The sequence below is a fragment of the Phoenix dactylifera genome, chromosome 2 (genome assembly GCF_009389715.1).
Source record: "Phoenix dactylifera cultivar Barhee BC4 chromosome 2, palm_55x_up_171113_PBpolish2nd_filt_p, whole genome shotgun sequence".
In the NCBI taxonomy this organism is placed as follows: Eukaryota; Viridiplantae; Streptophyta; class Magnoliopsida; order Arecales; family Arecaceae; genus Phoenix; species Phoenix dactylifera.
Window position 1 is genome coordinate 788,757 of NC_052393.1, and position 21,808 is coordinate 810,564.

A 21,808-nucleotide genomic window follows, 5' to 3' on the forward strand; every position below is an offset into this window, starting at 1 on the left:
CAACCCAGACACACCACGTGATTTTGTACCACATCTGATTTAGCTTTCTTAGCAACGTTCTCCCCGTGATTCAATGATGTACATACCTCAGGCTGTCCATTTAATCTAGATTTGTGGTGCTCATAGGCAACAATTAAAATGCCCACTCTGCATTCTTGCAAGAACATTGTTACGTCGTTGATTTCAATTACAAGAACATCATATTTTTTTTGTAAGAGAGGAAAAAAATATATTCTGAATCTCTGATGCGCTTGGAACAGATACGGTCTAGCCAAGCTATCACAATAGCACGGCAAATTATTGGCCACACGGTATGGACCACGTTGCTGCGCACGACTCAATCATCTCAGTCTTTTTCCCGTAGACATCTTTTACCGTACACTCGTCTCTTTCATTAGCCTACAGAAAAAAGCCGAAATGATTGACTGGGTTAGGATATAATTTCTCTAATAACACAGATGGGGTGAGAAAGAAAGCCCAACTAAACCGTACTAACTAGCCACGCCCGAAGGAGAAATTGTATTCTACGGGACCTGCACCGCATGGCTGTGCGCGCCATTAATTACACCCACTCATTTTTATAGTGGTGCATTCTATCAAGGATTCAAAATGAATGCATGATGAATATAATTCACAGAAACAAACAGCATTGGCAGGGCTTACGTCCGAGTAGGCTTTGCATGTTACGGCATCATTTCTGAGAATACCAACGGTAACAAGTTACTTGGCCTTCAAAACCTGGGCTAAGTGTACCCATTGGAAACAAATAAGATATGTATTTATAACAGAAAAACCAAAAGCCGATGAAGATGCAGAAAGCTCACATTGCCATAGCTTGTTTCTTTGGTTCCGGGATAATAAACTGCATATTGACTGTAATGCTTTTTAGGGCAACATAGAATTTAAAACTGCAGCTTGAGGAACCGTAGTCAAATAATAGCCTTTTCAGAAAACAACAAAACCAGCTTCAAAAACAAGCATGCACAGGCTGGTTCGTCCATGCAACTCGAACAACAGAGAGAGCATGAAAACTAATCTCAGCATAACAAAATTAGCATGGACTCAACTCCAGAAGCCAACTCCTTCATCCTAAATCGGAACTGGTACCCTTTTTTTTTTTTCTCTTTTGTTCTACCCGAAAAGCGGTTAAGCACCTTTGCAGAGTGAAGACTTGGCCGACATACACCGACATGGTGACCGCATGAATGCAAGTGAGGCAACACAGTTAACACAGGGCACACCAAATAAGAGAGCAGATGAAATTTTAATATATTATATGGTCTCCAAGTTACGTTGTACATAAAGATGTTTCCGATTCATAAAAGCACCCAGGTCTTTTATCAACTACTCTTAGTCAAACACATCTCTCTAACTGAAAAGCGTCATTAAGGTAGCGTTCATCTCTTCCACCAGCCTTCTTAGCTACAGTTATTATTCAGGATCCCATACATGTTCTCATAATCAGATGTCTCAGGACAAGACACCACACGACGTCTGTTGGCAGAAACCCAGCTATTCATTGAGATCGATGAAGTTAGTTTTGTGGGTTCTACATGCCTAATTAGCACGGTCTCTAAGAACTTCGAGATCCATCTCTGTAGGGTCAGTGGCCTGAATCTCGTAATGGACGCCATCAAGCTCATGGCGAAATCTGTCTTTGGATGTGGCATACAACATCTTAGAACGGATGCGGGAGACAGATGGAGACCTGTTCAGCAGGCAAATAAAGATATTCGAGATTTGGAAGAAAAGAAACATGTAGCTAATGCAGTTCATTGTCATGTTTACAAGAAAAATTATGATGATGAAATTAACGTGCCTTACCTCATTTGGTTGGAGTTGGCAGCACCATGGATTACAAAAACAAGTGAAATGCTAATATGGTACATGAAACTATAATCTAACCAAAGAACTGAGCAAATGGAGAATCATTAATGAATATAGTGTTATAGTAGAAGCAACATGTAACAGTATATGAAGTAAATAAAGGTGAAATGAGTGAAAACTAGAAGAAACGGATATGCAACATTGGAACTCAAACGACTAAAAGAACTCATTTTACACAAGTAACAAGCGACGGTGAAAATAGAAGACAAAAAATAATGCACATTAAAACATATCACGAGCACGTCATCATTTCTGGAGTTCAACAACATAATACAGGAAGAAGTGAACCCGCAATAAAACCTCTGGAAGTGTAAGGTATTCATGTGTACAGCAGCACATCTTTTAGGTCAAACAATGCTACTCTAATATGGTAAGAATGATTTCGAGGTTGACATGTTATCGTACACATGTTAATGTGTACACAGACATTAAGGCAGTTTCCATCAGACCATGATAGCAAGAGTGGTACTCTTCTTGGGATCAATCATGCCTTGCATGAATAGGAGCTCAAAAGATTCAGAAGAAGTAAAAATGCAGATGATCTTTCTACTCTTATTGTCATGAAATATTACTCATTTCAGCTACTCAATCACAAATATGGGAATATACACACATAAGTTTGCTTCCTAGGGCAAACTTATAACAGCTGACATGTTAAAAGAAAAGGAGGGATGTAGACTAGAATTCTATAGTATGGTAGTCTACATCCATCCTTCCCTTTAACCTGTCAGTTGTTATCTGCAGCAACTGTCAAGCAGCTTCCAGCTGGTTGTTTTGCCTCCTGTCCTCACTTTGGGCTAGATCAGATACAGTGTCAGTTTCAGGCTCGATATTCTTTACAATTCCTGGATAATACAAGTCTTATCCCCAGTAAATCAAGTCAACTCTAATGGACAAATGTATGATCCATCAAAGTTTGAGGAAACTCTATAACAAGTTATCAACCTAAAGATGGTTAATATACATCATGAAAGAAACTTATTTCTTTCATATGCATCATATTCGCATTAAGTTGTGACCTATGTCCTCAAGTTACAAAGGCTGTAAAGCACTTGCGCAGAGGACAGAAAGTACTTAATTTGAAGAATAAGAGCAACCAAGGGATCAACTTTAACCTGCCCTTCAAAGTAGAGAATCCATAGTCCCTAGCGCACTAGAAACCCTCAAATGAAAGTTTGGCAATAGAAGGGGTCTGTTACTGACCTGTAATGAAATTCAAAAGACACAGAAGTTTACGTGCAGAAAACTTAATGTGCCAAGCAGAAACAGTTGGCAAATAGAGAATAGTGCATGTAGCAATAGAGGGGTGAATTATGGCTTGAATTAGGATATTGATGTTGGGTATTTGACGGAGAATCTATTGAATGAGAACCCATATAAAAGTCAGATTTCAGATCAGTTCAAAAAAGCTATATGAGAATAAAGATTCCAACAAGTGTGCACAAAAGATCAAAGGAATAATCACAGCAGAATTTAATGTTGACCACCTTTATGTATAGATTCGCAGCAGGTTTATCGCGGTAAAACAGAGAACGTAAAGAAGCATATAACATTGTCTTAAAGAAAAAGAAAATTGGGAAAAGAAAATGAATGAGATAAAGAGAGAAATTAGAGAGGGAACAGTTGGCTAAAGCTGACTTCAACATTTTTTCCTTTCACTGAGAAGAAGCCAGCATAGACCTTTGTCTAGTGGTTAGCCATAGGGTTCTTACGGCCCCTATAAGACTTCATCAGTAATCTAGGCGTCCTACAAATGGAAACTATATCTCCTAATGAAATCAGTAAGCAACCTTAAGACCCGACCATGGGTTGCTAAAGAGAGTACTGTTTGCTTCTTAACTGGACGGCCGTTAGGTCTTCCTACTTATCACTCGTTAAGACTCTACAAACATAGGATTTAACGTACATCCAATCAACCACATGGACCAACTTGGACTCCCAAGAAAAACAAAAAAGGAAAGATTTGGGCACTCGTCATTGTGAATGGTAGTTCAGCATGAGGGATGCCATGAACAATAATCTTCTAGTGAAAGGATTTCTAGTTTTAAAATAGAACTTTCTAAAACATTATTAACCAATTTTATACCCAAAACACTTAAAGTCAGCAGACTTAAAGTTTGTCCATCAAGCTTGGGGTCTACAATGATGTTTATGTAAATGCATGTCACACAGCCTATCACTCTACAAGGATGCCACCTTGTAGGCACCAAATGGACATCAGTGGCTGTCAAGTCAGTCTCTATCTGTCTATTAATGCGTCTCCACAAACCATGCATGTACCTGCGTTTAAGACATAATCTATCTCCTTAAAGAATTATTTTAAATAAGCAATGGATGGATTCCTTGGAAGCATAAGAAACAGAATTGAAGATTGCAAAACTCATGAATCTTTGAGAAAAAAAAAGGCAGAAGATGAAATGATAGACCTTAAATAGTTTCCGACAAGGTAGACATTCTTTAGATAGTTCTCGTCTCGAATGGAAGACTCAGAGGCCTTCTAATCAACAATGAAAACTTTATATTCCATGACTCTGTGCTGCACTTAAGGCTGCAAATGGGTTGGGTCGACCCGTAACCCGACCCGACCCGCGTAGACCTGACCCGACCCGAATTTTAGGACCCGCGGGTCCGGGTCGGATCCTAAAATTAGACCCGAATCATTTTGTAGGTCGGGTCTGGGTTTATCGAACGGACCCAACCCGACCCGAATGGACCCGAAGAGAAAGAGAGAGAAAAAAAGAAGGAAAAGTGAGGGAACACTCGGCCCGTCAGGATTCTCTCTCGGTCTATTACACTGTTGATACCTCTGGTGTCTCGGTAGCTGGCTTTTTTTTTTCCTTATGTTTTTGGGCTTTTGTTTCTTTTAACGATTGAAGGGCGAAAGTGAGGGAACACTGAACTGAATATGGGTCATGTGCCAGTTTTCTGCAATGGAATTGGATTTTGGAAGATGGTCTGGGATTTTTTTTTGTCCTCGTGAGAGGGGAGCTGGGAGACACCAAGTTCCGTCCAATCAGTCATATAGATAAAACATAGCGTGGTATGACATTTGGCTTGTAGACCGACTTAGTTAGTCATGGGTCACCTGTTCTGACTCAAGGCCATGACTTAGCAAGTCTTTCGAGTCATGGGTCACCCAGCACCTCATTATTATGATATGACCAAATTAGATTTGCCCAAATCTTTTTCCAAAAAGCACAAAAAATTGGACCCGAACCCGATCCGACTCGGACCCGGACCCGAATCGGACCCGACCCGACCCGACCCGACCCGATCTTCAACCTGGTCGGGTCTGAATCCAAAATTAGGATCCGAACAAAAAACCGGGTCGGGTCAGGGTCACTCAGGACCCGACCCGACCCGACCCATTTGCACCCCTAGCTGCACTCATAAGCCTACTGAATGAACTGGCTAGCTGGTAAGACATTAAGCTCCATCGTATAGAGTTTTCTCATACGTACCATTCAAGCTTTGTTGAATCTATAAATAGATAAGCAACACGGTAATACTACTGATACGTGCTTGACAGACAGGTTCGACCGCTAGACTACTTGTGTGAGAGAATGGAAAAGGGGGTTAAAATACACTGGTAAGTTACATAATAAAACAACTTGAAAAGCAGGATTCATTTGCATATATGTATCTGAGCGGGTCGGATGCATTCTAAGGGCCAAGCGATTGAGTGTTGAGAGCAAGCAATTTTAATTTTCCACCATTTAAGAAGAAGGTACCATCTAAACCGATATCTGAAAGTTGCAGTGTATTAAAAAAAAGCAAAAAAAAAAAAAGATATACTTGCGTCAAAGCAACAAATTGCACATTCAACCAGGACCAAGAATCATCATTTTTATAATTACGAAGCCATCTCCACCAGGTTATGCAAGAAAAGTTAATAATGTTAACGTCACTGATATAAAACGATAATGTGCAGCAGAAATGTTTTGTTTCAGAATAGTTTCCTACAAGATGTGAGAAGCAAGGGTTCGGTAAATGGAAATCAAGCATGTCATGGGAGCAGCATGAAGTAACAGTCGACAGACGCTAAGAGATAGGTTTCAGAAAAAAACAGACCATGAGATAAAGAATATCTTGCTCTTCTGGCAATTGTCTTCAGTCACAAAATCAAAATCATACACAGCATAGCGGCAATCGTTCCCAGGCAGGGCTGCCGTGAAATCATCATAACTCTCCCCCGGGCCACCTGTCTTCTCGACCACAACCTCTTTTTTCTTTTCATCGATCATGAATATCACATAGCGATGCACCTTCTTCCTCTTCAGTTCCAGGAAAGTGCTCTTGCTATCGACAGCCACTCCCATCCCAGAAGATGCATTCGACTGCAAACCCATTCCCACAGTAATTATAACACTTTCAACCAAAAGGGCGTTACATAGCCGATTCATCATTAGCTAACCATATAAACTATACATCAGCAATCCATCTTTCGAAATCTTCATCAACCATGAGGCAAGATTGAGTAGAATTGTGGATCATGAAATTCTACGATCAGACAACAGAATTTATTGAAGACTAACAGCCCTCCACAATCCTTATTTGCAAATTGGGTTAAAAATTAAGAATCTCCACCAAGATTTGCCTTGAAAAAAAAAAGATCAAAAGTATAATCATGAAATAAACTAAAATTATCTTGAACAAAATCCCCCTAAATCACAAATAAAACTGAAATTGTAAGGAAAATATTGTCAGATCACTGACAATAGGTTCCGTGCAACAAAGCTCTCGCCTCTCGGATTAAGAAATCCACGCAAAATCGGCCCTAATTTACAGAGATAACACAAAAAGATCAATCATTCACATCGCCCTGAAACACTAGATACACCAAAATTTAGACCGGAAAAGGCCCGATCAGATCTCAACGAAACCAGAAGCACGCTATTCCTCGCGAAACCTAATCTAACAAACAAATAAAAATCAGCAGCGTTCCGGCGCTTACCGATCGGAACGACAGAGATCTGAGCGACATGGCTGCTCCTTCTCGTCTCAAAGAATGACGGATGGAGATCAAGAGACGCGAGGAGAGGGGAATGAGCCGGACTGAGATTCTCGGCCACAAGAAACGAACAAGAATGACGGTAGAACAAACATGGAAAAAGAAAAGAAAGGAATATATCTCTTTATTTTAGCCATATTTTATTCGTTTTTAATCTTCGATAAAGACCAAATTAAAAAGATTAAAAAATTGAGCTCCGAGAAGGAGAGCGGTTGGGGGCGGTGGTTAATTCCAAAACCACCAGAAAAACACCGCCAAATAAACCCAATCGGCTGCTTAGCGTGGCGGCTTTAAATGCGATTAAATGCTTCGCTCGCTTAAAAAACCGAGCGACTCGTCGCGTCGCGGCAGTTGGCTGATTGGAGTACGGAGATATAGCCAAAATTAGGCGATGAACTAGTGACACGTAGATAATGGAACGGGGAATGCGAACGTGGCTTTTTTGGATTTGCTGTCTCCCGTGTTCCACGTGTTCTGCAGTTGATGGAGACTTGCTCGCTGAGGAGACAGCTGGCTGCGGTCGCTTTCCGTCGGGATATGATATCGTCCGGACATGAGCATAGTAATTACTGTGCGGCCAATAAATGGGTGGGGCAGGCGTGCGAAGCGTTGAATTCGTTGCAACGCTTGCTCATCGTAAATGGTGTGACGGCCCGCACGGGCACCCGTCCATGTTTGGTTGGCTCGCGTGTAGATTCATGTTCACATTATTCCTGGCAAAAAAAAATAAAAAAAATTCTTTATCAAAATATTTTTTTCTCAGCTGGTACCTAGCTACCTAATATCTTAAAAATAATTTTTTATATATTTAGTTAATCATCAAAAATAATATTATATTTTGTTGAATATTTTTTTTGAAAAATTATGTGAAATACCTACTATATTTTTAATAAATAAAAAGATCTTATCCAATCTATCTAAAAAATTAAAAATATTTTTTAAAAAAAATTATCTCTATTTTCAACAGATGAAAATTGGATTTTTTACTATTTTTATGTTATTTTTTTATAAAATATAAAATTTTTATTTCTATGAAAAATAATTTTTGTTTTTTTGCAAATTTTCTTTATTTTCTAGTTGATCATATTTTTTTTTTCTTTTTGTTTGAATCTAACTAATCCTTAATATTTGATAACTCATTTAGCTATATATTTTTTGAATAAATGGAAAAGAGTTAGAAAGGACTAGCATGGATGGACAAGCTACTTCTAATTTTAAAAGTAAGAATACTATACATCTCCTCCTAAGAAGAACGCGCAATCCCTAACAGCTTGCATCTATATCCACTCTCCAACTGCCTCTCTAAACATTGCTGGATAGATAGTTTATCCAAAGATAATAGATTGGGGCATCCAATTGGAATACTGAATTCTCATAAAAAAATAAAATCATATATTGTAATAATTTATTATATTATATTATTAATATCTATCATCTACTAAAAATTTACTGTAGTAATTTATTGTCTAATATTTATTACCCATTAGATAAAATATTGTATTGTATTTATTCAATATTTTAACATAAAAATATAATAATATTATGTCATGTTGATATAAACTGTATTAATTGCTTGATATTATATGAGAAGATAATAAATTATTTTAATATTTTAACATTACATGATTATAATGTTAATATAAAGTATCTAATATTATACATTATTTCATTAGCATTTCATACTATTTATATTATAAGATATTTAATATTATACATTATTCATAGTATGATAGTTCTCGTTCATATGCATTGTTAACTATAACATAATTATATTATTCAAACATATTGTTTCAATAACATTGTTACCACAACTGTTATAATTATTATATTATGTATATATTTATATTGATGTTATTTATCATGGGTTTTGCTGCAATGCTTCCCAAATTCTATAAGTTTTTTCATCCTTGAAATACTTGCCGTTAGTTTCCAAATAAACAATGTAGATTGCTTGCTAAATCACTATTGATAATCAATTTTGAGTGATAGAATTAGCGGCAAGTACTGAAATTATGAATGAGTTGAAAGGCAGGTATATTAGCATGCCAATTACTAATTGCAAACCTAGTTTTGTTTATTTAATACTATTGCCACTATTTCCATCTCATTCCAAACAAGCTAGGAAACTCAAGGTTCTCAAAAAGCTCGGTTGATCTAGGTAAATGACGACCTACCAAGTTTGATCAAATGAGGTTTGGATGCGTGTAGAAATGTACCACCGACATTAAGCTAGCAGGTAAAGTACGGATTGGACGGAAGATAGAGAGTAGTGTGGATTTAAGTGCTTTAACTTTTAAGAACTTTCAGCGCATCATACCACCATTGAAAGAAGATGGAAATGGATGGAGGTGTAATGGTGGGCAATGGTGGAAAATGTAACACTAGACTATATTATGCGTATAGTGTCGGACTACAATAATAGTATAGCTCTGAGAAATGGTAGAAAGCTAAATTTCGTTTTCTTCTAGGATAAACGCTAGGTAAAGATAAAGATAAACTAGGGTGTGTCTGGTTTGCTACCGGAATCAAAATCGAAATCGAATAGATTGAAATGAGAATCGAAATGGTCATATCTCCTGATATATTTGGTTCATGATCGGAAATTTGTGTCGGAATGAAATTTGAATACCAAAGGACAGTAGGGATTGGATTTTGAAGGATTAGGGTATATTCCCATTTTCTCCTGAAATCAAAATAGAAATGAGACTCTCTCAAACCATGGAAACATGAGCCACTCATTTCTATACCCAATCTAGAATCCAACTCTCCCAACCAAACATGTCTCGATTGGATTGATTGTTGAATATTTTTATAGAATATAATTCTACTTATTTATACTAATACAAAATGACGGCACATAAACAAAGTCACTATAGACAAATAAAATAACTAACCCAACCACCCTGACAAAATAACTACTGTTTATCGCTATGCATCCATACAAATACGACCATTTTTGTAACTGTTGAACCGATAGTCATATTTGGCGGTCTTTAACTCATATTGATATAGTTTTTGTTGGCCCTCTCCCCGTAATCAATCTATAATTTGGTGTCAATCCTTGAGACTATGAGATTGGTATTATAGGTTTGGTCTTTATTATTTTAATCCATATAGTATTTAATTGTAGCAGCCACCACCTAGATCGTTGACATGTGATATAAACAAATAAATAATACTAAAATGACCTCTGCTTTATCCTTTTTCTCGGGGTGGTGAGACTTATGAGATGGTTGGCAAAGGTGCATGAACAGCTAGAGACGAAGAAGATGCAGTCCACTGGTAGGACCCCACAAATAAATAAAATATAAAAATACAAAAAGCAACCGGCGACCAATTTATGTCACTGAGAAGCAAAAATATTTGCAAACGAGGCTGCAAATTTATGTCCCTGAGCTAGGTCACAAAAGATTTACTACTGTCACAAACCAATTCAAAAAAATAAAAAGCTGAGAGTGTTAAACTAGTTAAATAGGTTATGTTTACAAGGAAAAATTATTGATCTAGGGCATCCTTTGGAAGCACAAGATGGTCGCAAGATCAAAAAAAAAAGTTGGACAAAAGTTATTGCTGCAGGGTATTCTTACCGGCAAAGATAATTACATAATTTTTTTTATAAAAAAGATGTGACAAGGAACATTTCTTATCTAGCAAATGAGTAATCATGATGTTTGTTTCTTGATGCATTACATAAAGAGCTTTTTAGAATTTCCCTTAACGATTATGTTATGAAACTAAATGTAATGTCTGGGCCCAAAACCAACTGGGCCCAATACTTTTGAGGCATAGTTAAGGGTGTTGGGCCCGATTATTGTGTTGTGGGCCCTACTGCCAAGGGTGGCAACCGTGAAGGGTTGTCACCTCATGCTGAGAAGGAATTGACAGTGCCCTAGTTGGCCGGCAGAGGGAGAGCCAGCTCTTAGGGGCACTCGATCATGCAAAACGGGAGCCCGCCACCTTTCACCCTTGCTGGCAACCAATCCCGGCCGGCCTGAGACAAGGGGGGCAGCTGGAAGCTCCCGGCGCAAGGGGGAGGAGAGAATGGGACCTCTCAAAAGAGGTCTCATCCCTTAAACGAAATAATCTAAGTCCTCAACCTTTAACCAGTTACTGTACCCTCTCACCCTCTAAGCCCCTCTAGAACACTATACCAGAGAAGCCGGACCCCTTGGAGCGGAAGGTGGAGGAACTCAGAAGCCCGGGGAGAGAGAGAGGAGGGGTTTTGGGAAGGTATTGCTCGGCACAGCCAATCCGAAACTAGGTGAGACCCAGTTTACTTAAGAAAGTGGTTTAAACTATGAAAGGGGGGAGTCCCCGAAACCTCTGTGGAGTGTTCTCCCCCTTGTTTCAACAGTGAAACAAAGAGGAGAAAACCGGCACGGAAGAGGATGAAGAAGGGAAAAAAGAGGAGGGGGGTAGACCATTTCAACCCGGGCCAGACCCATGCGCACGGGTAAGCCATGGACCGGCCTGAGTATAACCCAAGCTCGACCTAGGCCCAGTAACTGAGCTGGGCCGAGCCCAACTAAGCTCGGCCCAGGCCTAGTGCCACCGGGCCGAGCCCAGCAGGACTCGGCCTGCGGGCGCCTAGGGCACCGCAGCTCGAGCCGCGGTTGCCCTAGGTCCTCCGGCGCGGCCACATGGCCGCCAGCTCGGCCGGACCACCGCCTCTTCTCTGGTGAAGAGGTGGTGGTGCCACCGTGAAAGAAAAGCAAGAGAAGGAAGAAAAGAAAGAAAGAAAAATAAAATAAAATAAAAGGTAAAAGCTCACCGGACCCTTGAGGCTTCATCCTCTCCGGCCATACCTCGCCGTGGATGGAGCGGGTGGAGACTCTCGAATATAATCCGGATCTCGACCCATCTCTGAACCCCCTTCCCCTCTCCGGCATCACTTCGGAGAAGAGGAAGGGTCGGCCTTTCGCTGTTATTGCTCCGAGGTGGGAACCCCGACTCGGCCGGAGGGCCGGGGAAGTTCCACCCCGATCGCCGACAAGAGAAAGGGGAGAAGACGACTAGGGTTCCAGTGGAGAAGAAGAAGAGGGAGAGATCAGGAGGAGGAGAAGGCCGAGGGTTCGGCCGAAACGGCTAGGGCTTCGATCGGAACAAAAGAGAGAGAGAGGCGGAGGGTTGCTTCGGTCGGAGGCGGAGAAGAAGGCCGAAGGACCGGCCGGAGCAACCGAGGTATCCGATGAGAACGAAGGGGAGAAGAGAGAGAGAGTGACCGGAGGAGAGAGAGGAGAGCGGGAGACGAGGAGAGGCCGAAGCCTCTGGAAGAAACAAGAAGCCCTTAAACGGGCTGGCCTAGCGGGTCGGATCCGGTTTCGGATCCGAAACCCATTAGGCCCAAATAGCTAAAATGGGTTAAGGGAACCCAATTGAACCAAGCCCAATCTGTTTGGGCGAACCCAAATGATGAATTAAGTGGAATCTAAACCCAATTGAACCAATTTGAGCCAGGTCCGAACCCAATTAAGTATGTGGGTCTTAGCAGACCCAATTGAATGTGAACCAGGCCCAATTCAAACCCAAGTCAACGGACAGAAGATCGAATTGACCAAGGGCTGATCCTGACACAGGCCCAAATGAGCCACATTGAACCTAAACCCAAAATTTAACTTGGGATTAAGCCTATTGACCAAATTAGAAGGCTCTAACGTGGGTAAATTGGACTTGGGCCAAATTCTTGGATGGGATCCAAACAAGTAAACTCATAATTTTAACTGAGAAATTATGTATTAAACAAACAGATAATAATGTGATCTCTATGATGTTGTGCAAGGTGATTAAGGATCCGTCATCTAGACTGGTCAAACGTGGGAAAGCGAATTACAGTAAGTAACTTGTTTTAATCTTATTATGGATCATGAATACACTTTCTTACCTAAATTATAAGTGTAAGTAACCTGTCCTAATCTTCTATGGATCATGTATACAAGTGGTATGTTTTAGTCATAAAAATTATGGTTATGCATACATCATGCTTATACAGATTTTAAAGTATTACGCATATAAGATGATTGGCTTTTCGTTACCATAATTGCACTTAATATAGTAATTATGGTGTATGATGATGAATTGTCTCTAGCTAAGTGGACCACTTGCAAGAAGTACTGTGTATGGACTCTTAGATGCTACGGGCTAAATGTAACTGAGCTCGCCCCGCTAGTGGCTGTAGAATAACTGAGCTCGCCCCGCTAGTGGCCATATAATAACTAAGCTCGCCCCGCCAGTGGCCGATAACGACTCCGCCGTAGCATCGGAGGGTGTAAACCACGGCATGCCGATATACGATCTTACAGGGTATAAAGGGCAGTAGAAGCTAAGCTAAGCGTACATAACATGAAGATTTTCGATAACATACATAACATGATTATTGATTCAATATGAATATTTTATCATGATGAATTGTTAGACAGCATACATGTCAGCTTCTCAAATCCTGTTTAAACATGTTCAGCATATTAATTGATCCGTTAAGATTATGTAGGATTACATATTGAGCCGTGTAGCTCATACCATTTTATTGGTATTTTCTTTCAGATCCTCACCACTGATAGCTGCCAGAGACTTTTTCTTTTGTATCAGGGCTTCTCCCTTTTGGGGTAAAACAAATATACTTTTGTATACATAAAATATGTAGAAGCTCTGTATTTTGTACCACTGAGCATGTGTATTAAGAATTGCTTTAATACATGAAAGTTTGACTGGTTTGACTACCCTGCTACCCATGTATGAGGTTGTGTGCTATTATGGGTGGTAGTCGGCAATAGCACGGCCGTGTCACGGATCTGGGTTCGGGGCGTGATATTAAAAATATAGATAAAGAGAGATAAATTGAAGGTAATGAAGTGTAGCAAGCATTGACTACTTCAAAAGACCTAGCTTGACTCTTCCAATGGTCCTCGCCTTTGAGTCCTCAATCACTCCCCCTATGGTCGGATATATTAGCATATCAGAGGCTGAAGTCGTAATTAGTTTTCCGTTTAAATAAATTATAACATTTTTTGTTTTTCAGAATCCTCTATATATTTATCTGCACAATCCATCTTAATAAAATTATTTTAATTAAAATTCCATGCTTGCTATTCTTTTAATTAATTCAGTAAACAGTGAATCAAAAAAAATAGAATTTATGATATGTCATAGGATGGTACTGAACATATCGTATTGTATCGGTTCGATATCGATATTAGCACTGGTGGCGTGTTAATTTTCGAAATGCCAAAAAAATTTCATACTGCACCATATTTATATTATACTAGTATAACACCCGCGTGATGAACCTTAATACGTGCTAATATTCTAATAACCATTACTGCACCAACTAACCTTTTAAACCCACGCAAATAGAGGTGTCAATGCTTCTCAATCTTAATGGGTTAGGTTTTGGCAACGGAGAGAGGTATTACCCATCGTGGATCCAGAACTGGTGCAGCTGATGGTATTACCCACCCCGAGCCCACCCAAGCCATATATAAGCCGCCTTTCTCCGGGGCTTCCCCGGGACAAATACCTATCGTTATGTCCATAGCGGCGGAAGGCAACGGCAGCCGGAGTCCGTAGAAAGATGTGGATTCCGGCGTTATTTAAAACTCTTGGCTGAGTTAGCCAGCCGGCCGGCCCTCCATCAGGTCTTCTTGAAGACCAAACTACGAGCGGCAAATCTATTACGGGATTTTCTTTCTTCGCCTCTCTTCTTTCTTCTTGTTCCAGGGAATACTCAGAAGACGAGGCTTCCCATGGATTTCATACTGGTAAAAACAAGAACACATTCGAATCCCTAATTTTCTAACTATCTCATGCTCGATTATTATTAGTTTCCTTCGTTCTTGCTTCTTATTTCTAGGGTGTGATTAGAGGGCCGAAGAAGAAGGAAGCAGAGAAGGAGGCGGTTCGGCGCCCCGATTTTTGGATCGAAACCTCCGATTCCGTCTCTCACCTCTGCAGTTTCGATGCTGATGGCCGCCTCTCTGTAAACCCTTCTCTTTTTACCCCCTCCCTCTTCTTCTTTCATTTCACTCGTTATTGGTGATGATTTTCTTTCTCTTTTTGTAAATTTCTACTGTGGTTGTCGAACTGGTTTCTTGGTGACTTTGATTCTTTGTAGGAGAGATCATATGGAAAGGCCTATGGGTTTTCTTTGTATTCGTTCAAGGTCAAGCTTGGGCTACGAGAGAGTTATGAGTTTTTTTTTTTCATGTTATTTGTGATAGTTATTCCAAGAAGTAACTGATAAGCTGTGGGATAACGATTGTAGGCATAGAATTTTTGCAAGGAAGCGTATCGATACATAAGTCTCAATTCAATTCTAATTCCTTTAAAGTATAACAAATTAGAATTTGGGCAAACTCCATCTAGCAATGTCTTAGGTGATCTCCAATCTCACTGTTTCCAGTCTCTTCTTTCTTCACCAGTACCTCAAAACTTCTCTCCTATGGTCTTACATGTCCCTCCAACTTCCTTAGATGCTTCTTGAATTTTTGTCCTCAAATATCCCATAGGAAACCTCTAAGGAGGCTCTTTGTCCTTGCAGCAGAAAGAGATTGTAAATGCAAACAAAAGGTACTGCTATTCAAGATTATGCATAATACAATGTTCATGCATAGTACAAAGTGATACTGCACTATCTTGTTCTTGTGTGATCGAATTCACATTGCATGAGATCCACATGGGAGGGCATAATTCCTATCAAAAGTCGGATTTTCCAATTTACCTATCAGTGCTACCTTGGACGCTGTACAAAATATACTGAAAATTTTGCTAATACACAAGGATAAATATTATTGACGGTAAAAGTCGGGTGGCTCCTTTTTGCCTCCCTTTACATAAAAAAAAAAAAAATTATTGACGATAACAACACATCAGTTTTTCTTGAAAGCTTTTCCTCTTTCAGAAAGAGAAAGGTGAGGATAAACACTATTGCAAAAGTCTTTGAAATAGCCATAAAATATTCGAAGAAGGTGTATCGGTTGATATTTCTATGGATGCAAATCCTGTGAAGAAATGATAGAGTAGGCATCGAGACCTATCCCAGATACTGTAATTAACAAGAGAATGTGATTCATATTTGTCCAAGGACATTAGTTTAGAAATGCTCCAGTAATGTGTTCTTATTTGCTAGAAAATAGTTGGGATCTAATGAGTACTTTTCTACATGGAGGGCCTCAAAGGGAGTCACCTTAGTTTCTTTCTTGGATAACGAGTCATTAGATAGTTTAACAATCTGGCAGTGGAACTGGAGTTTGCTCATCAAACTATTCCACCTTAACTTTTCTTTGTTCAACAATTTACCTATATAGATTATAAAAAAAGAGAAGGGATAAATAAATATACTAGACTTAAATTAGAGAATTCAGATTAAAACTCAGCTGCTTTTATTTTCTTAAAAAATTGCAAGCTTTATATATGACTACGAAAAATGCCTCATGTGAGAATTACTGGGTGGACTGTCTTAATGCCTCGGTTCGACTCTGTTTACCAGTTTCACCTTGAGAAATCTAATTCTTTACAGCTAACTTTTGAGCTAGTCATAATCTTCTGATATAGGAAGACCAGACATCTCTTCTTCCTAATTGGTGGGGCGTTTGTGTTTTATTCTTTTTCTTTTCCATAGTGCCAACATGAAGGTTGATGCATGCATGACTTCTGAAAAATTACAACCCTCTCTCTCTCTCTCTCCTCTTTTCCTGAACATTAAATTGCTCTCAACAACTACTGGAATATGGTTATCACCCACTGAATGACTCATATCTTTAGCAACTACTTTCATATTCCATTAAGCGTTTTAGAGGTCTTGTAACCTTGGTCCATGAGAGTGATATCTGATTTGTAATCGGCATGTGGGATGGAACTCTGATTCATATGATTGTGAATTTTGAGAAAAATAAAAATATGGATGCAAGCTAAAGGTAAATTTACACATATACATCTTATACGCATTCTTATTTCTTAAGACTCTATGCAGTTTTTTTTATCAATTTTTACCATGAAATTACCAGGTCATGCCAGGTCCCTTCCCTGTTCTGTCAGACTTTTATAAAATCCAGTTTCTATCACTATCCAATTGTCCAAGAAACAAAAGGAAATGACAGATTATGTAATCCTATGGAATTTTTATCACAACCGGCCCTCCAGGAAACAAAATGGAAGGACTATGAAACCTTCTCTCTGCACAAGAATCTTTCTATTTTTTCTTTTCTTTCTTTTTTTTTTTGTATGTGCACATAGGCTAGGGGCAATAAAAGAACAATTTTTGTCTGACTAGAGTTGTGGTATTTAACTTTAGGTGAAGGTTATGTGCGATTCGAGACCAATAGTTCAAAGAATGCTTGATTCTTTCCTAAACAAATTTTTTCCATCAGGGTATCCTTACAGGTAATCTTTTGCTCTAGCTATTTCCTTTGATAAACATGAATTAGTGTAGTGTGATAGTAGGTGAAGGTTGTTACCTGTTAATCTTGTTTTTGCTATGCAGTGTGAATGAAGGCTACCTGACTTATACGCAATTCCGTGCACTTCAGCACTTCTCGAGTGCTGCACTATCCGTCTTATCAACTCAGGTTTTTTCTATTTTTTCTTTTTTTTCTTAAATAATGCTAATCAGTTTTTGTTTCTTCGTGACTTGAAAGTCATGCACATGGTAGCTTTTTGTGAAATCCTAACAAAATACTTTAAATCAACTATACAAACAAGTTGTTATCTTTATCAAATTGCAGAGTAAAATAGTTAATTTGTAGCTTTACTTTAATGGCTTTGTAGCATACCTTTGGACTGACAACCAATGTGGGCTCTGGCTCAGTCGCTGCTATTTGCTGCAGGATTGCGACCTACTCCTGCACAAGCAACTGCCGTGAGTTGGGTAAGAAATATATAATGGAATTAAAAAGACATTTTTAAATTGCTTTTTCAACAATCTATCCCATTACCTATTGTTTCTCTGCCAGATTTTGAAGGATGGGATGCAGCATGCTGGAAAGCTTATATGTAGCAATATGGGTGCAAGAATGGATTCAGAACCAAAAAGCTGGAGAATACTTGGTGGGTAATTTGGATCTAACTATATTCATTAATATAACAACAATGCAATTCTTTTTCCTTTTCATCTTGAGGCTTTTCTCCCATTTTGCTGACTATATAGTGCTTTGCTTATGGTCTTGTAGCTGATGTGCTCTATGATCTTGGCACTGGTCTGGACGTTCTTTCACCATTATGCCCGCATCTTTTTCTTGAAATGGCTGGCTTAGGCAATTTTGCAAAGGTACATGTTTTCTTTTTATGTGATTGTTTTGCATCATCATCATCATCATATTCAGTGGTAATGGTTGGTATGCACCTCTGCCTTCATCTCTTCATTATGTCTCTAGAAAGTTCAGGTCTTTTACCATGTTTTGATTACTAATCTTAGCCCATTGGGTCCATAACTTACGCGACATAAGGACATTATGTTGCAATTTTATCATATAGAACTCTCATTTTCTGTAGTTAAAACCAAGTTTCATCCCACATTAGTATTTCTGTAGTGGATAATAAAATCTTTTGTATATTAATTTGCAGGGATTGGCAGTTGTTGCAGCAAGAGCAACAAGGTTGCCTATATATTCATCGTTTGCTAAAGAAGGTAATCTTAGCGACTTATTTGCAAAAGGAGAGGCCATCTCAACCCTTTTCAACGTTGTTGGGTTAGGAGCAGGCATTCAGTTGGCATCCACAGTTTGTTCATCAATCCAAGGAAAGGTATCTTTTTTCTAACCAACCTTTATTTATGTTTTTCAACTCCAGAGAGTGATATCTATGATATTATCTAATCAAAGACATGCCAATTCCATTGCTAGTTGTCTTATACATACATACATACATGTATGTATGTATATTATGTCTGTGTGTATATAGCATCTGTTTCTTGCTTTTATCCTTAATATCGTTTAATTGAGAACTATTGTATTGGAGGCTATTCAAAATCAGTTTAATTTATGGAGGTAACGGACAAGAAGCTTGTCATTTTTGTGTGTCAAATGAACAATTATTGTGCAATAATATGGAAATTCATGTTCTCTTCATTTCAAATTTTGGCATCTATTGTGGCAAAATGATTTCAACATTGTACTTGTTTATGTACCTAAGGCCTCGGCATGACAGTAAGATTGCTCCATCGTGACATGGAGGTCACGGGTATGAAACACAGAAACAACCTTTCCATATGTGGGGGGAAAGGTTGCATACATCTAACCCTTCCTAGACTCTGCAACGACGGAAGCCTCGTGCATTGGGCTGCTTTAAAGGAAACTTCCTAGAGAAAACGGCATTTTGTTGAAGGGCTCTTGTAATGTCCTTGTAGAATCATGTTCCTGAGGATTCATGTTATGCCCAAACAGAAAATTGCACGGATAGGAACTTTTCCTTCTTATCATGAAATCTTTGCTACTTTGATTAGCATAATGAATATGTATTAATACTGTTATTTCTATCAGATATATGTATTGCCCTGTAGATGGATGTCACATCATAATAATGTATTTTTTCAATGTATACAGTATGGTAGAAGGACCATATGTTTGAGTACTATAGCATGCACTGTCTATCATAAATTTTATTGTACACTTGCCAACTTAAACTACAGATCATGGTATTTGCTTTGCTACATATTTAAGGATCAAAAATATTATAGCTTATAAGGTCCTTGTTTGTAGTGACTAGTGAGGCATTTCTTGCTTTAATACTAGCCAATTACTTATGAAATGAACAAAGAATATACTGAAAAAGCAGCTAGATGCCCTTTACAGTTTAGCGGTTTAACTGACCTTATTAACAAAACAATTTTGAGCTACAGGATAATATAAAACTGAAGGAATTGATTTCACCAAATCAATTGTAGCAGTTTTGACAATTTCTCCTGTTCTTCCTGAGACCAGATCAGAAGGTTTTTGCTCCAGTATGGTCCAGTGTTTAAAGTTCCAACCAACATCACTTTGTAATGGATGTGGATGATAATGCTTTATTTTTTTTTCTTGTTTGTAATTTTCTGTGTTAAGAAATCTGTTATTAACCAATCAGAAATGAAAGAAAGAAGCTTATGGAAACATTGCTTGGTGGTATATAAATAGTGCTCTAGAGAAGCAAAAAATGTATCTTAACTATATTGCAAATGGCCTGTTGCATGGCAACAGTAATGAACTGGATCCAATAAGGCGAAGAAGGCCAGACTTGCACTTAACATTAACATGAGTATATGTTACATCCATACATAGAAAAAGTATGTACTGTCCATATATCACTGAAATATGTAAATTTGATATGGGGCACCCCTCAAACACAAAGCACATTCTAGGTCAAGATTTCATTTGGTAGAATTTAATTATATGATACTATAAATCCTAAAAAAGCTTCAATATTCTCGGCAAGACTATAGGAAAGTGATTGGTAAACAAAATAACAATTGATCTTATATTGCTTTGGCTTCGTGGAAACTAGAACATTGGTGACTTGAGTAGCACATGGGTTCCAATAATATAATAAAGTGGAAAACTTAGCAGTGTCAGCAAGTCAAAGATGAAGCCAAACAACTCACATTGGAAAAGAATAAAATTAGCTTAAGTGTCGTAGTGGTCGATGATGCCTGCTTACTACATAAAGGCCCATCAGTAAAACATACTTACTACAGGGATGTTATTTGGCTGGAAGCTTGTAATCCGATACTTATCATGATTCATTATGAGAACTCCTATCTGAAATTTGCAATGCCGTTCCATTAATTGTGTTTTGACATACCTACAGTTGATAGCGGGTCCTGTGCTTTCTGCCATACACATCTATAGCGTAGTAGAAGAGATGCGAGCAGCTCCTGTCAACACACTAAATCCCCAGAGGACGGCCATGATTGTAGCAGATTTTGCCAAGGTGCAAAACAGTCCTTTTCATTCAACCTACTCTGCATGTCTATGTTTGATCCTTACTGTTGCATTCCAAATCAGAATGGAAAAGTTTCCAGCCCAGCTGACTTGAGATACCGAGAAAATCTTCTCTTCCCTGACCGCATAATAGAGGAAGCTGGAAGTGTGAAGGTTGGGCAGCCACTCCGCAAAGTCTTGAATAAGTCTTCAAAGCTTGAGGAGCTTCGAGAAATATTCCCAAAGGAGAAGTTTCTGATCAGCTGCAACAACAAATGGACGGATCTGGTCCTGGAGCAAAGTGCGACAGGGGAGGATGCATTGAGGGGGTGGTTGGTTGCCGCTTTTGCTGCGGACATGGAGAAGTTGGGCCTTGGATCTAGCCAGACTGTTCTCCCTGCGGCCTATGGGAAGATGGAGAGTATCTTCCCTTCATTTCTATCTGAACTGAAGACAAGAGGATGGCACACCGATCAGTTTTTAGATGGAAATGGCAGCAGATTTGCATTTTAATGCATGTGCCATCTTCTTATTTCAGTTTCAGGATGAAAGCTAGGAACCCATTTTAGTTTAAGGTGTGTTTTTTTAATCTCACACCAGTTTTGGCATTAGTAAGGGTCTCAACATCCTCCTTTTCTGGTGAGAGTTGTAACTTCACCATGTTGTGCATTCTGCAATTATTTTTATACATATTTTGAGGACATGTACATATTGAGTTGACTGTATGGAAGCTATTTTCTTTTCATACATGAAGCATTGCCATAGTTACAAAATAATACTCAGCTCTTTTAAAAAATGTTTCCACATATTCACGAACTACTAATTTTTTGAGTTTTTTGAGTTATTCTCTTTGAATTTGCTCTTATAATAGCCTGGGTGTGTGAGAATATGAAGAAAATTAGAAACATCATGGAAGTTCCACACAGTTTTTTAATTCTTTGGTTAAACTGTCTCAACTCTCAAATAATCGAACTTTTTACCAACTGATACCAATTCATAATTTATGCAAATTTGTCAAATAAGTAAT

General features: G+C 38.8%; 2 protein-coding genes across 3 annotated transcripts; one reads left to right on the top strand and one right to left on the bottom strand.

Moving 5' to 3' along the window:
* Positions 1-1,245: 1,245 nt before the first annotated feature.
* On the bottom strand, positions 1,246-7,013 carry LOC103708459 (actin-depolymerizing factor-like). The gene is made up of 3 exons (XM_039116521.1): positions 6,842-7,013; positions 5,959-6,224; positions 1,246-1,708 (listed from the first exon to the last, which is right to left on the bottom strand). Exons 1-3 carry the CDS (start codon positions 6,869-6,871, stop codon positions 1,558-1,560), a joined length of 447 nt encoding a protein of 148 aa, XP_038972449.1. The 5' UTR covers positions 6,872-7,013; the 3' UTR covers positions 1,246-1,557.
* A 7,333-nt stretch (positions 7,014-14,346) lies between these two features.
* On the top strand, positions 14,347-21,577 carry LOC103708441 (protein root UVB sensitive 2, chloroplastic). 2 transcript variants are annotated; one of them, XM_008793369.4, is made up of 10 exons: positions 14,347-14,652; positions 14,745-14,870; positions 17,184-17,272; positions 17,373-17,457; positions 17,697-17,756; positions 17,842-17,935; positions 18,058-18,155; positions 18,452-18,631; positions 20,669-20,791; positions 20,866-21,577. In XM_008793369.4, exons 1-10 carry the CDS (start codon positions 14,638-14,640, stop codon positions 21,292-21,294), a joined length of 1,299 nt encoding a protein of 432 aa, XP_008791591.2. In that variant the 5' UTR covers positions 14,347-14,637; the 3' UTR covers positions 21,295-21,577. The 2 variants fall into 2 exon arrangements, with proteins under 2 accessions (XP_008791591.2, XP_026660974.2); XM_026805173.2 differs by having other exon boundaries at positions 14,357-14,652; positions 14,756-14,870.
* The last annotated feature ends 231 nt before the right edge of the window (positions 21,578-21,808 follow it).

What these genes read in the sequence shown, in the direction of transcription:
- LOC103708459 (XM_039116521.1), bottom strand. Translation starts at nt 6,871, where the DNA reads ATGTCGCTCAGATCTCTGTCGTTCCGATCG. An exon ending in GATCTCTGTCGTTCCGATCG is followed by an intron (nt 6,225 to 6,841) that starts GTAAGCGCCGGA and finishes ATGGGTTTGCAG; the next exon opens with TCGAATGCATCTTCTGGGAT. An exon ending in AAGATATTCTTTATCTCATG is followed by an intron (nt 1,709 to 5,958) that starts GTCTGTTTTTTT and finishes CCTGCTGAACAG; the next exon opens with GTCTCCATCTGTCTCCCGCA.
- LOC103708441 (XM_008793369.4), top strand. An exon ending in CCATCAGGGTATCCTTACAG is followed by an intron (nt 17,273 to 17,372) that starts GTAATCTTTTGC and finishes TTTGCTATGCAG; the next exon opens with TGTGAATGAAGGCTACCTGA. An exon ending in GCTTAGGCAATTTTGCAAAG is followed by an intron (nt 18,156 to 18,451) that starts GTACATGTTTTC and finishes ATTAATTTGCAG; the next exon opens with GGATTGGCAGTTGTTGCAGC.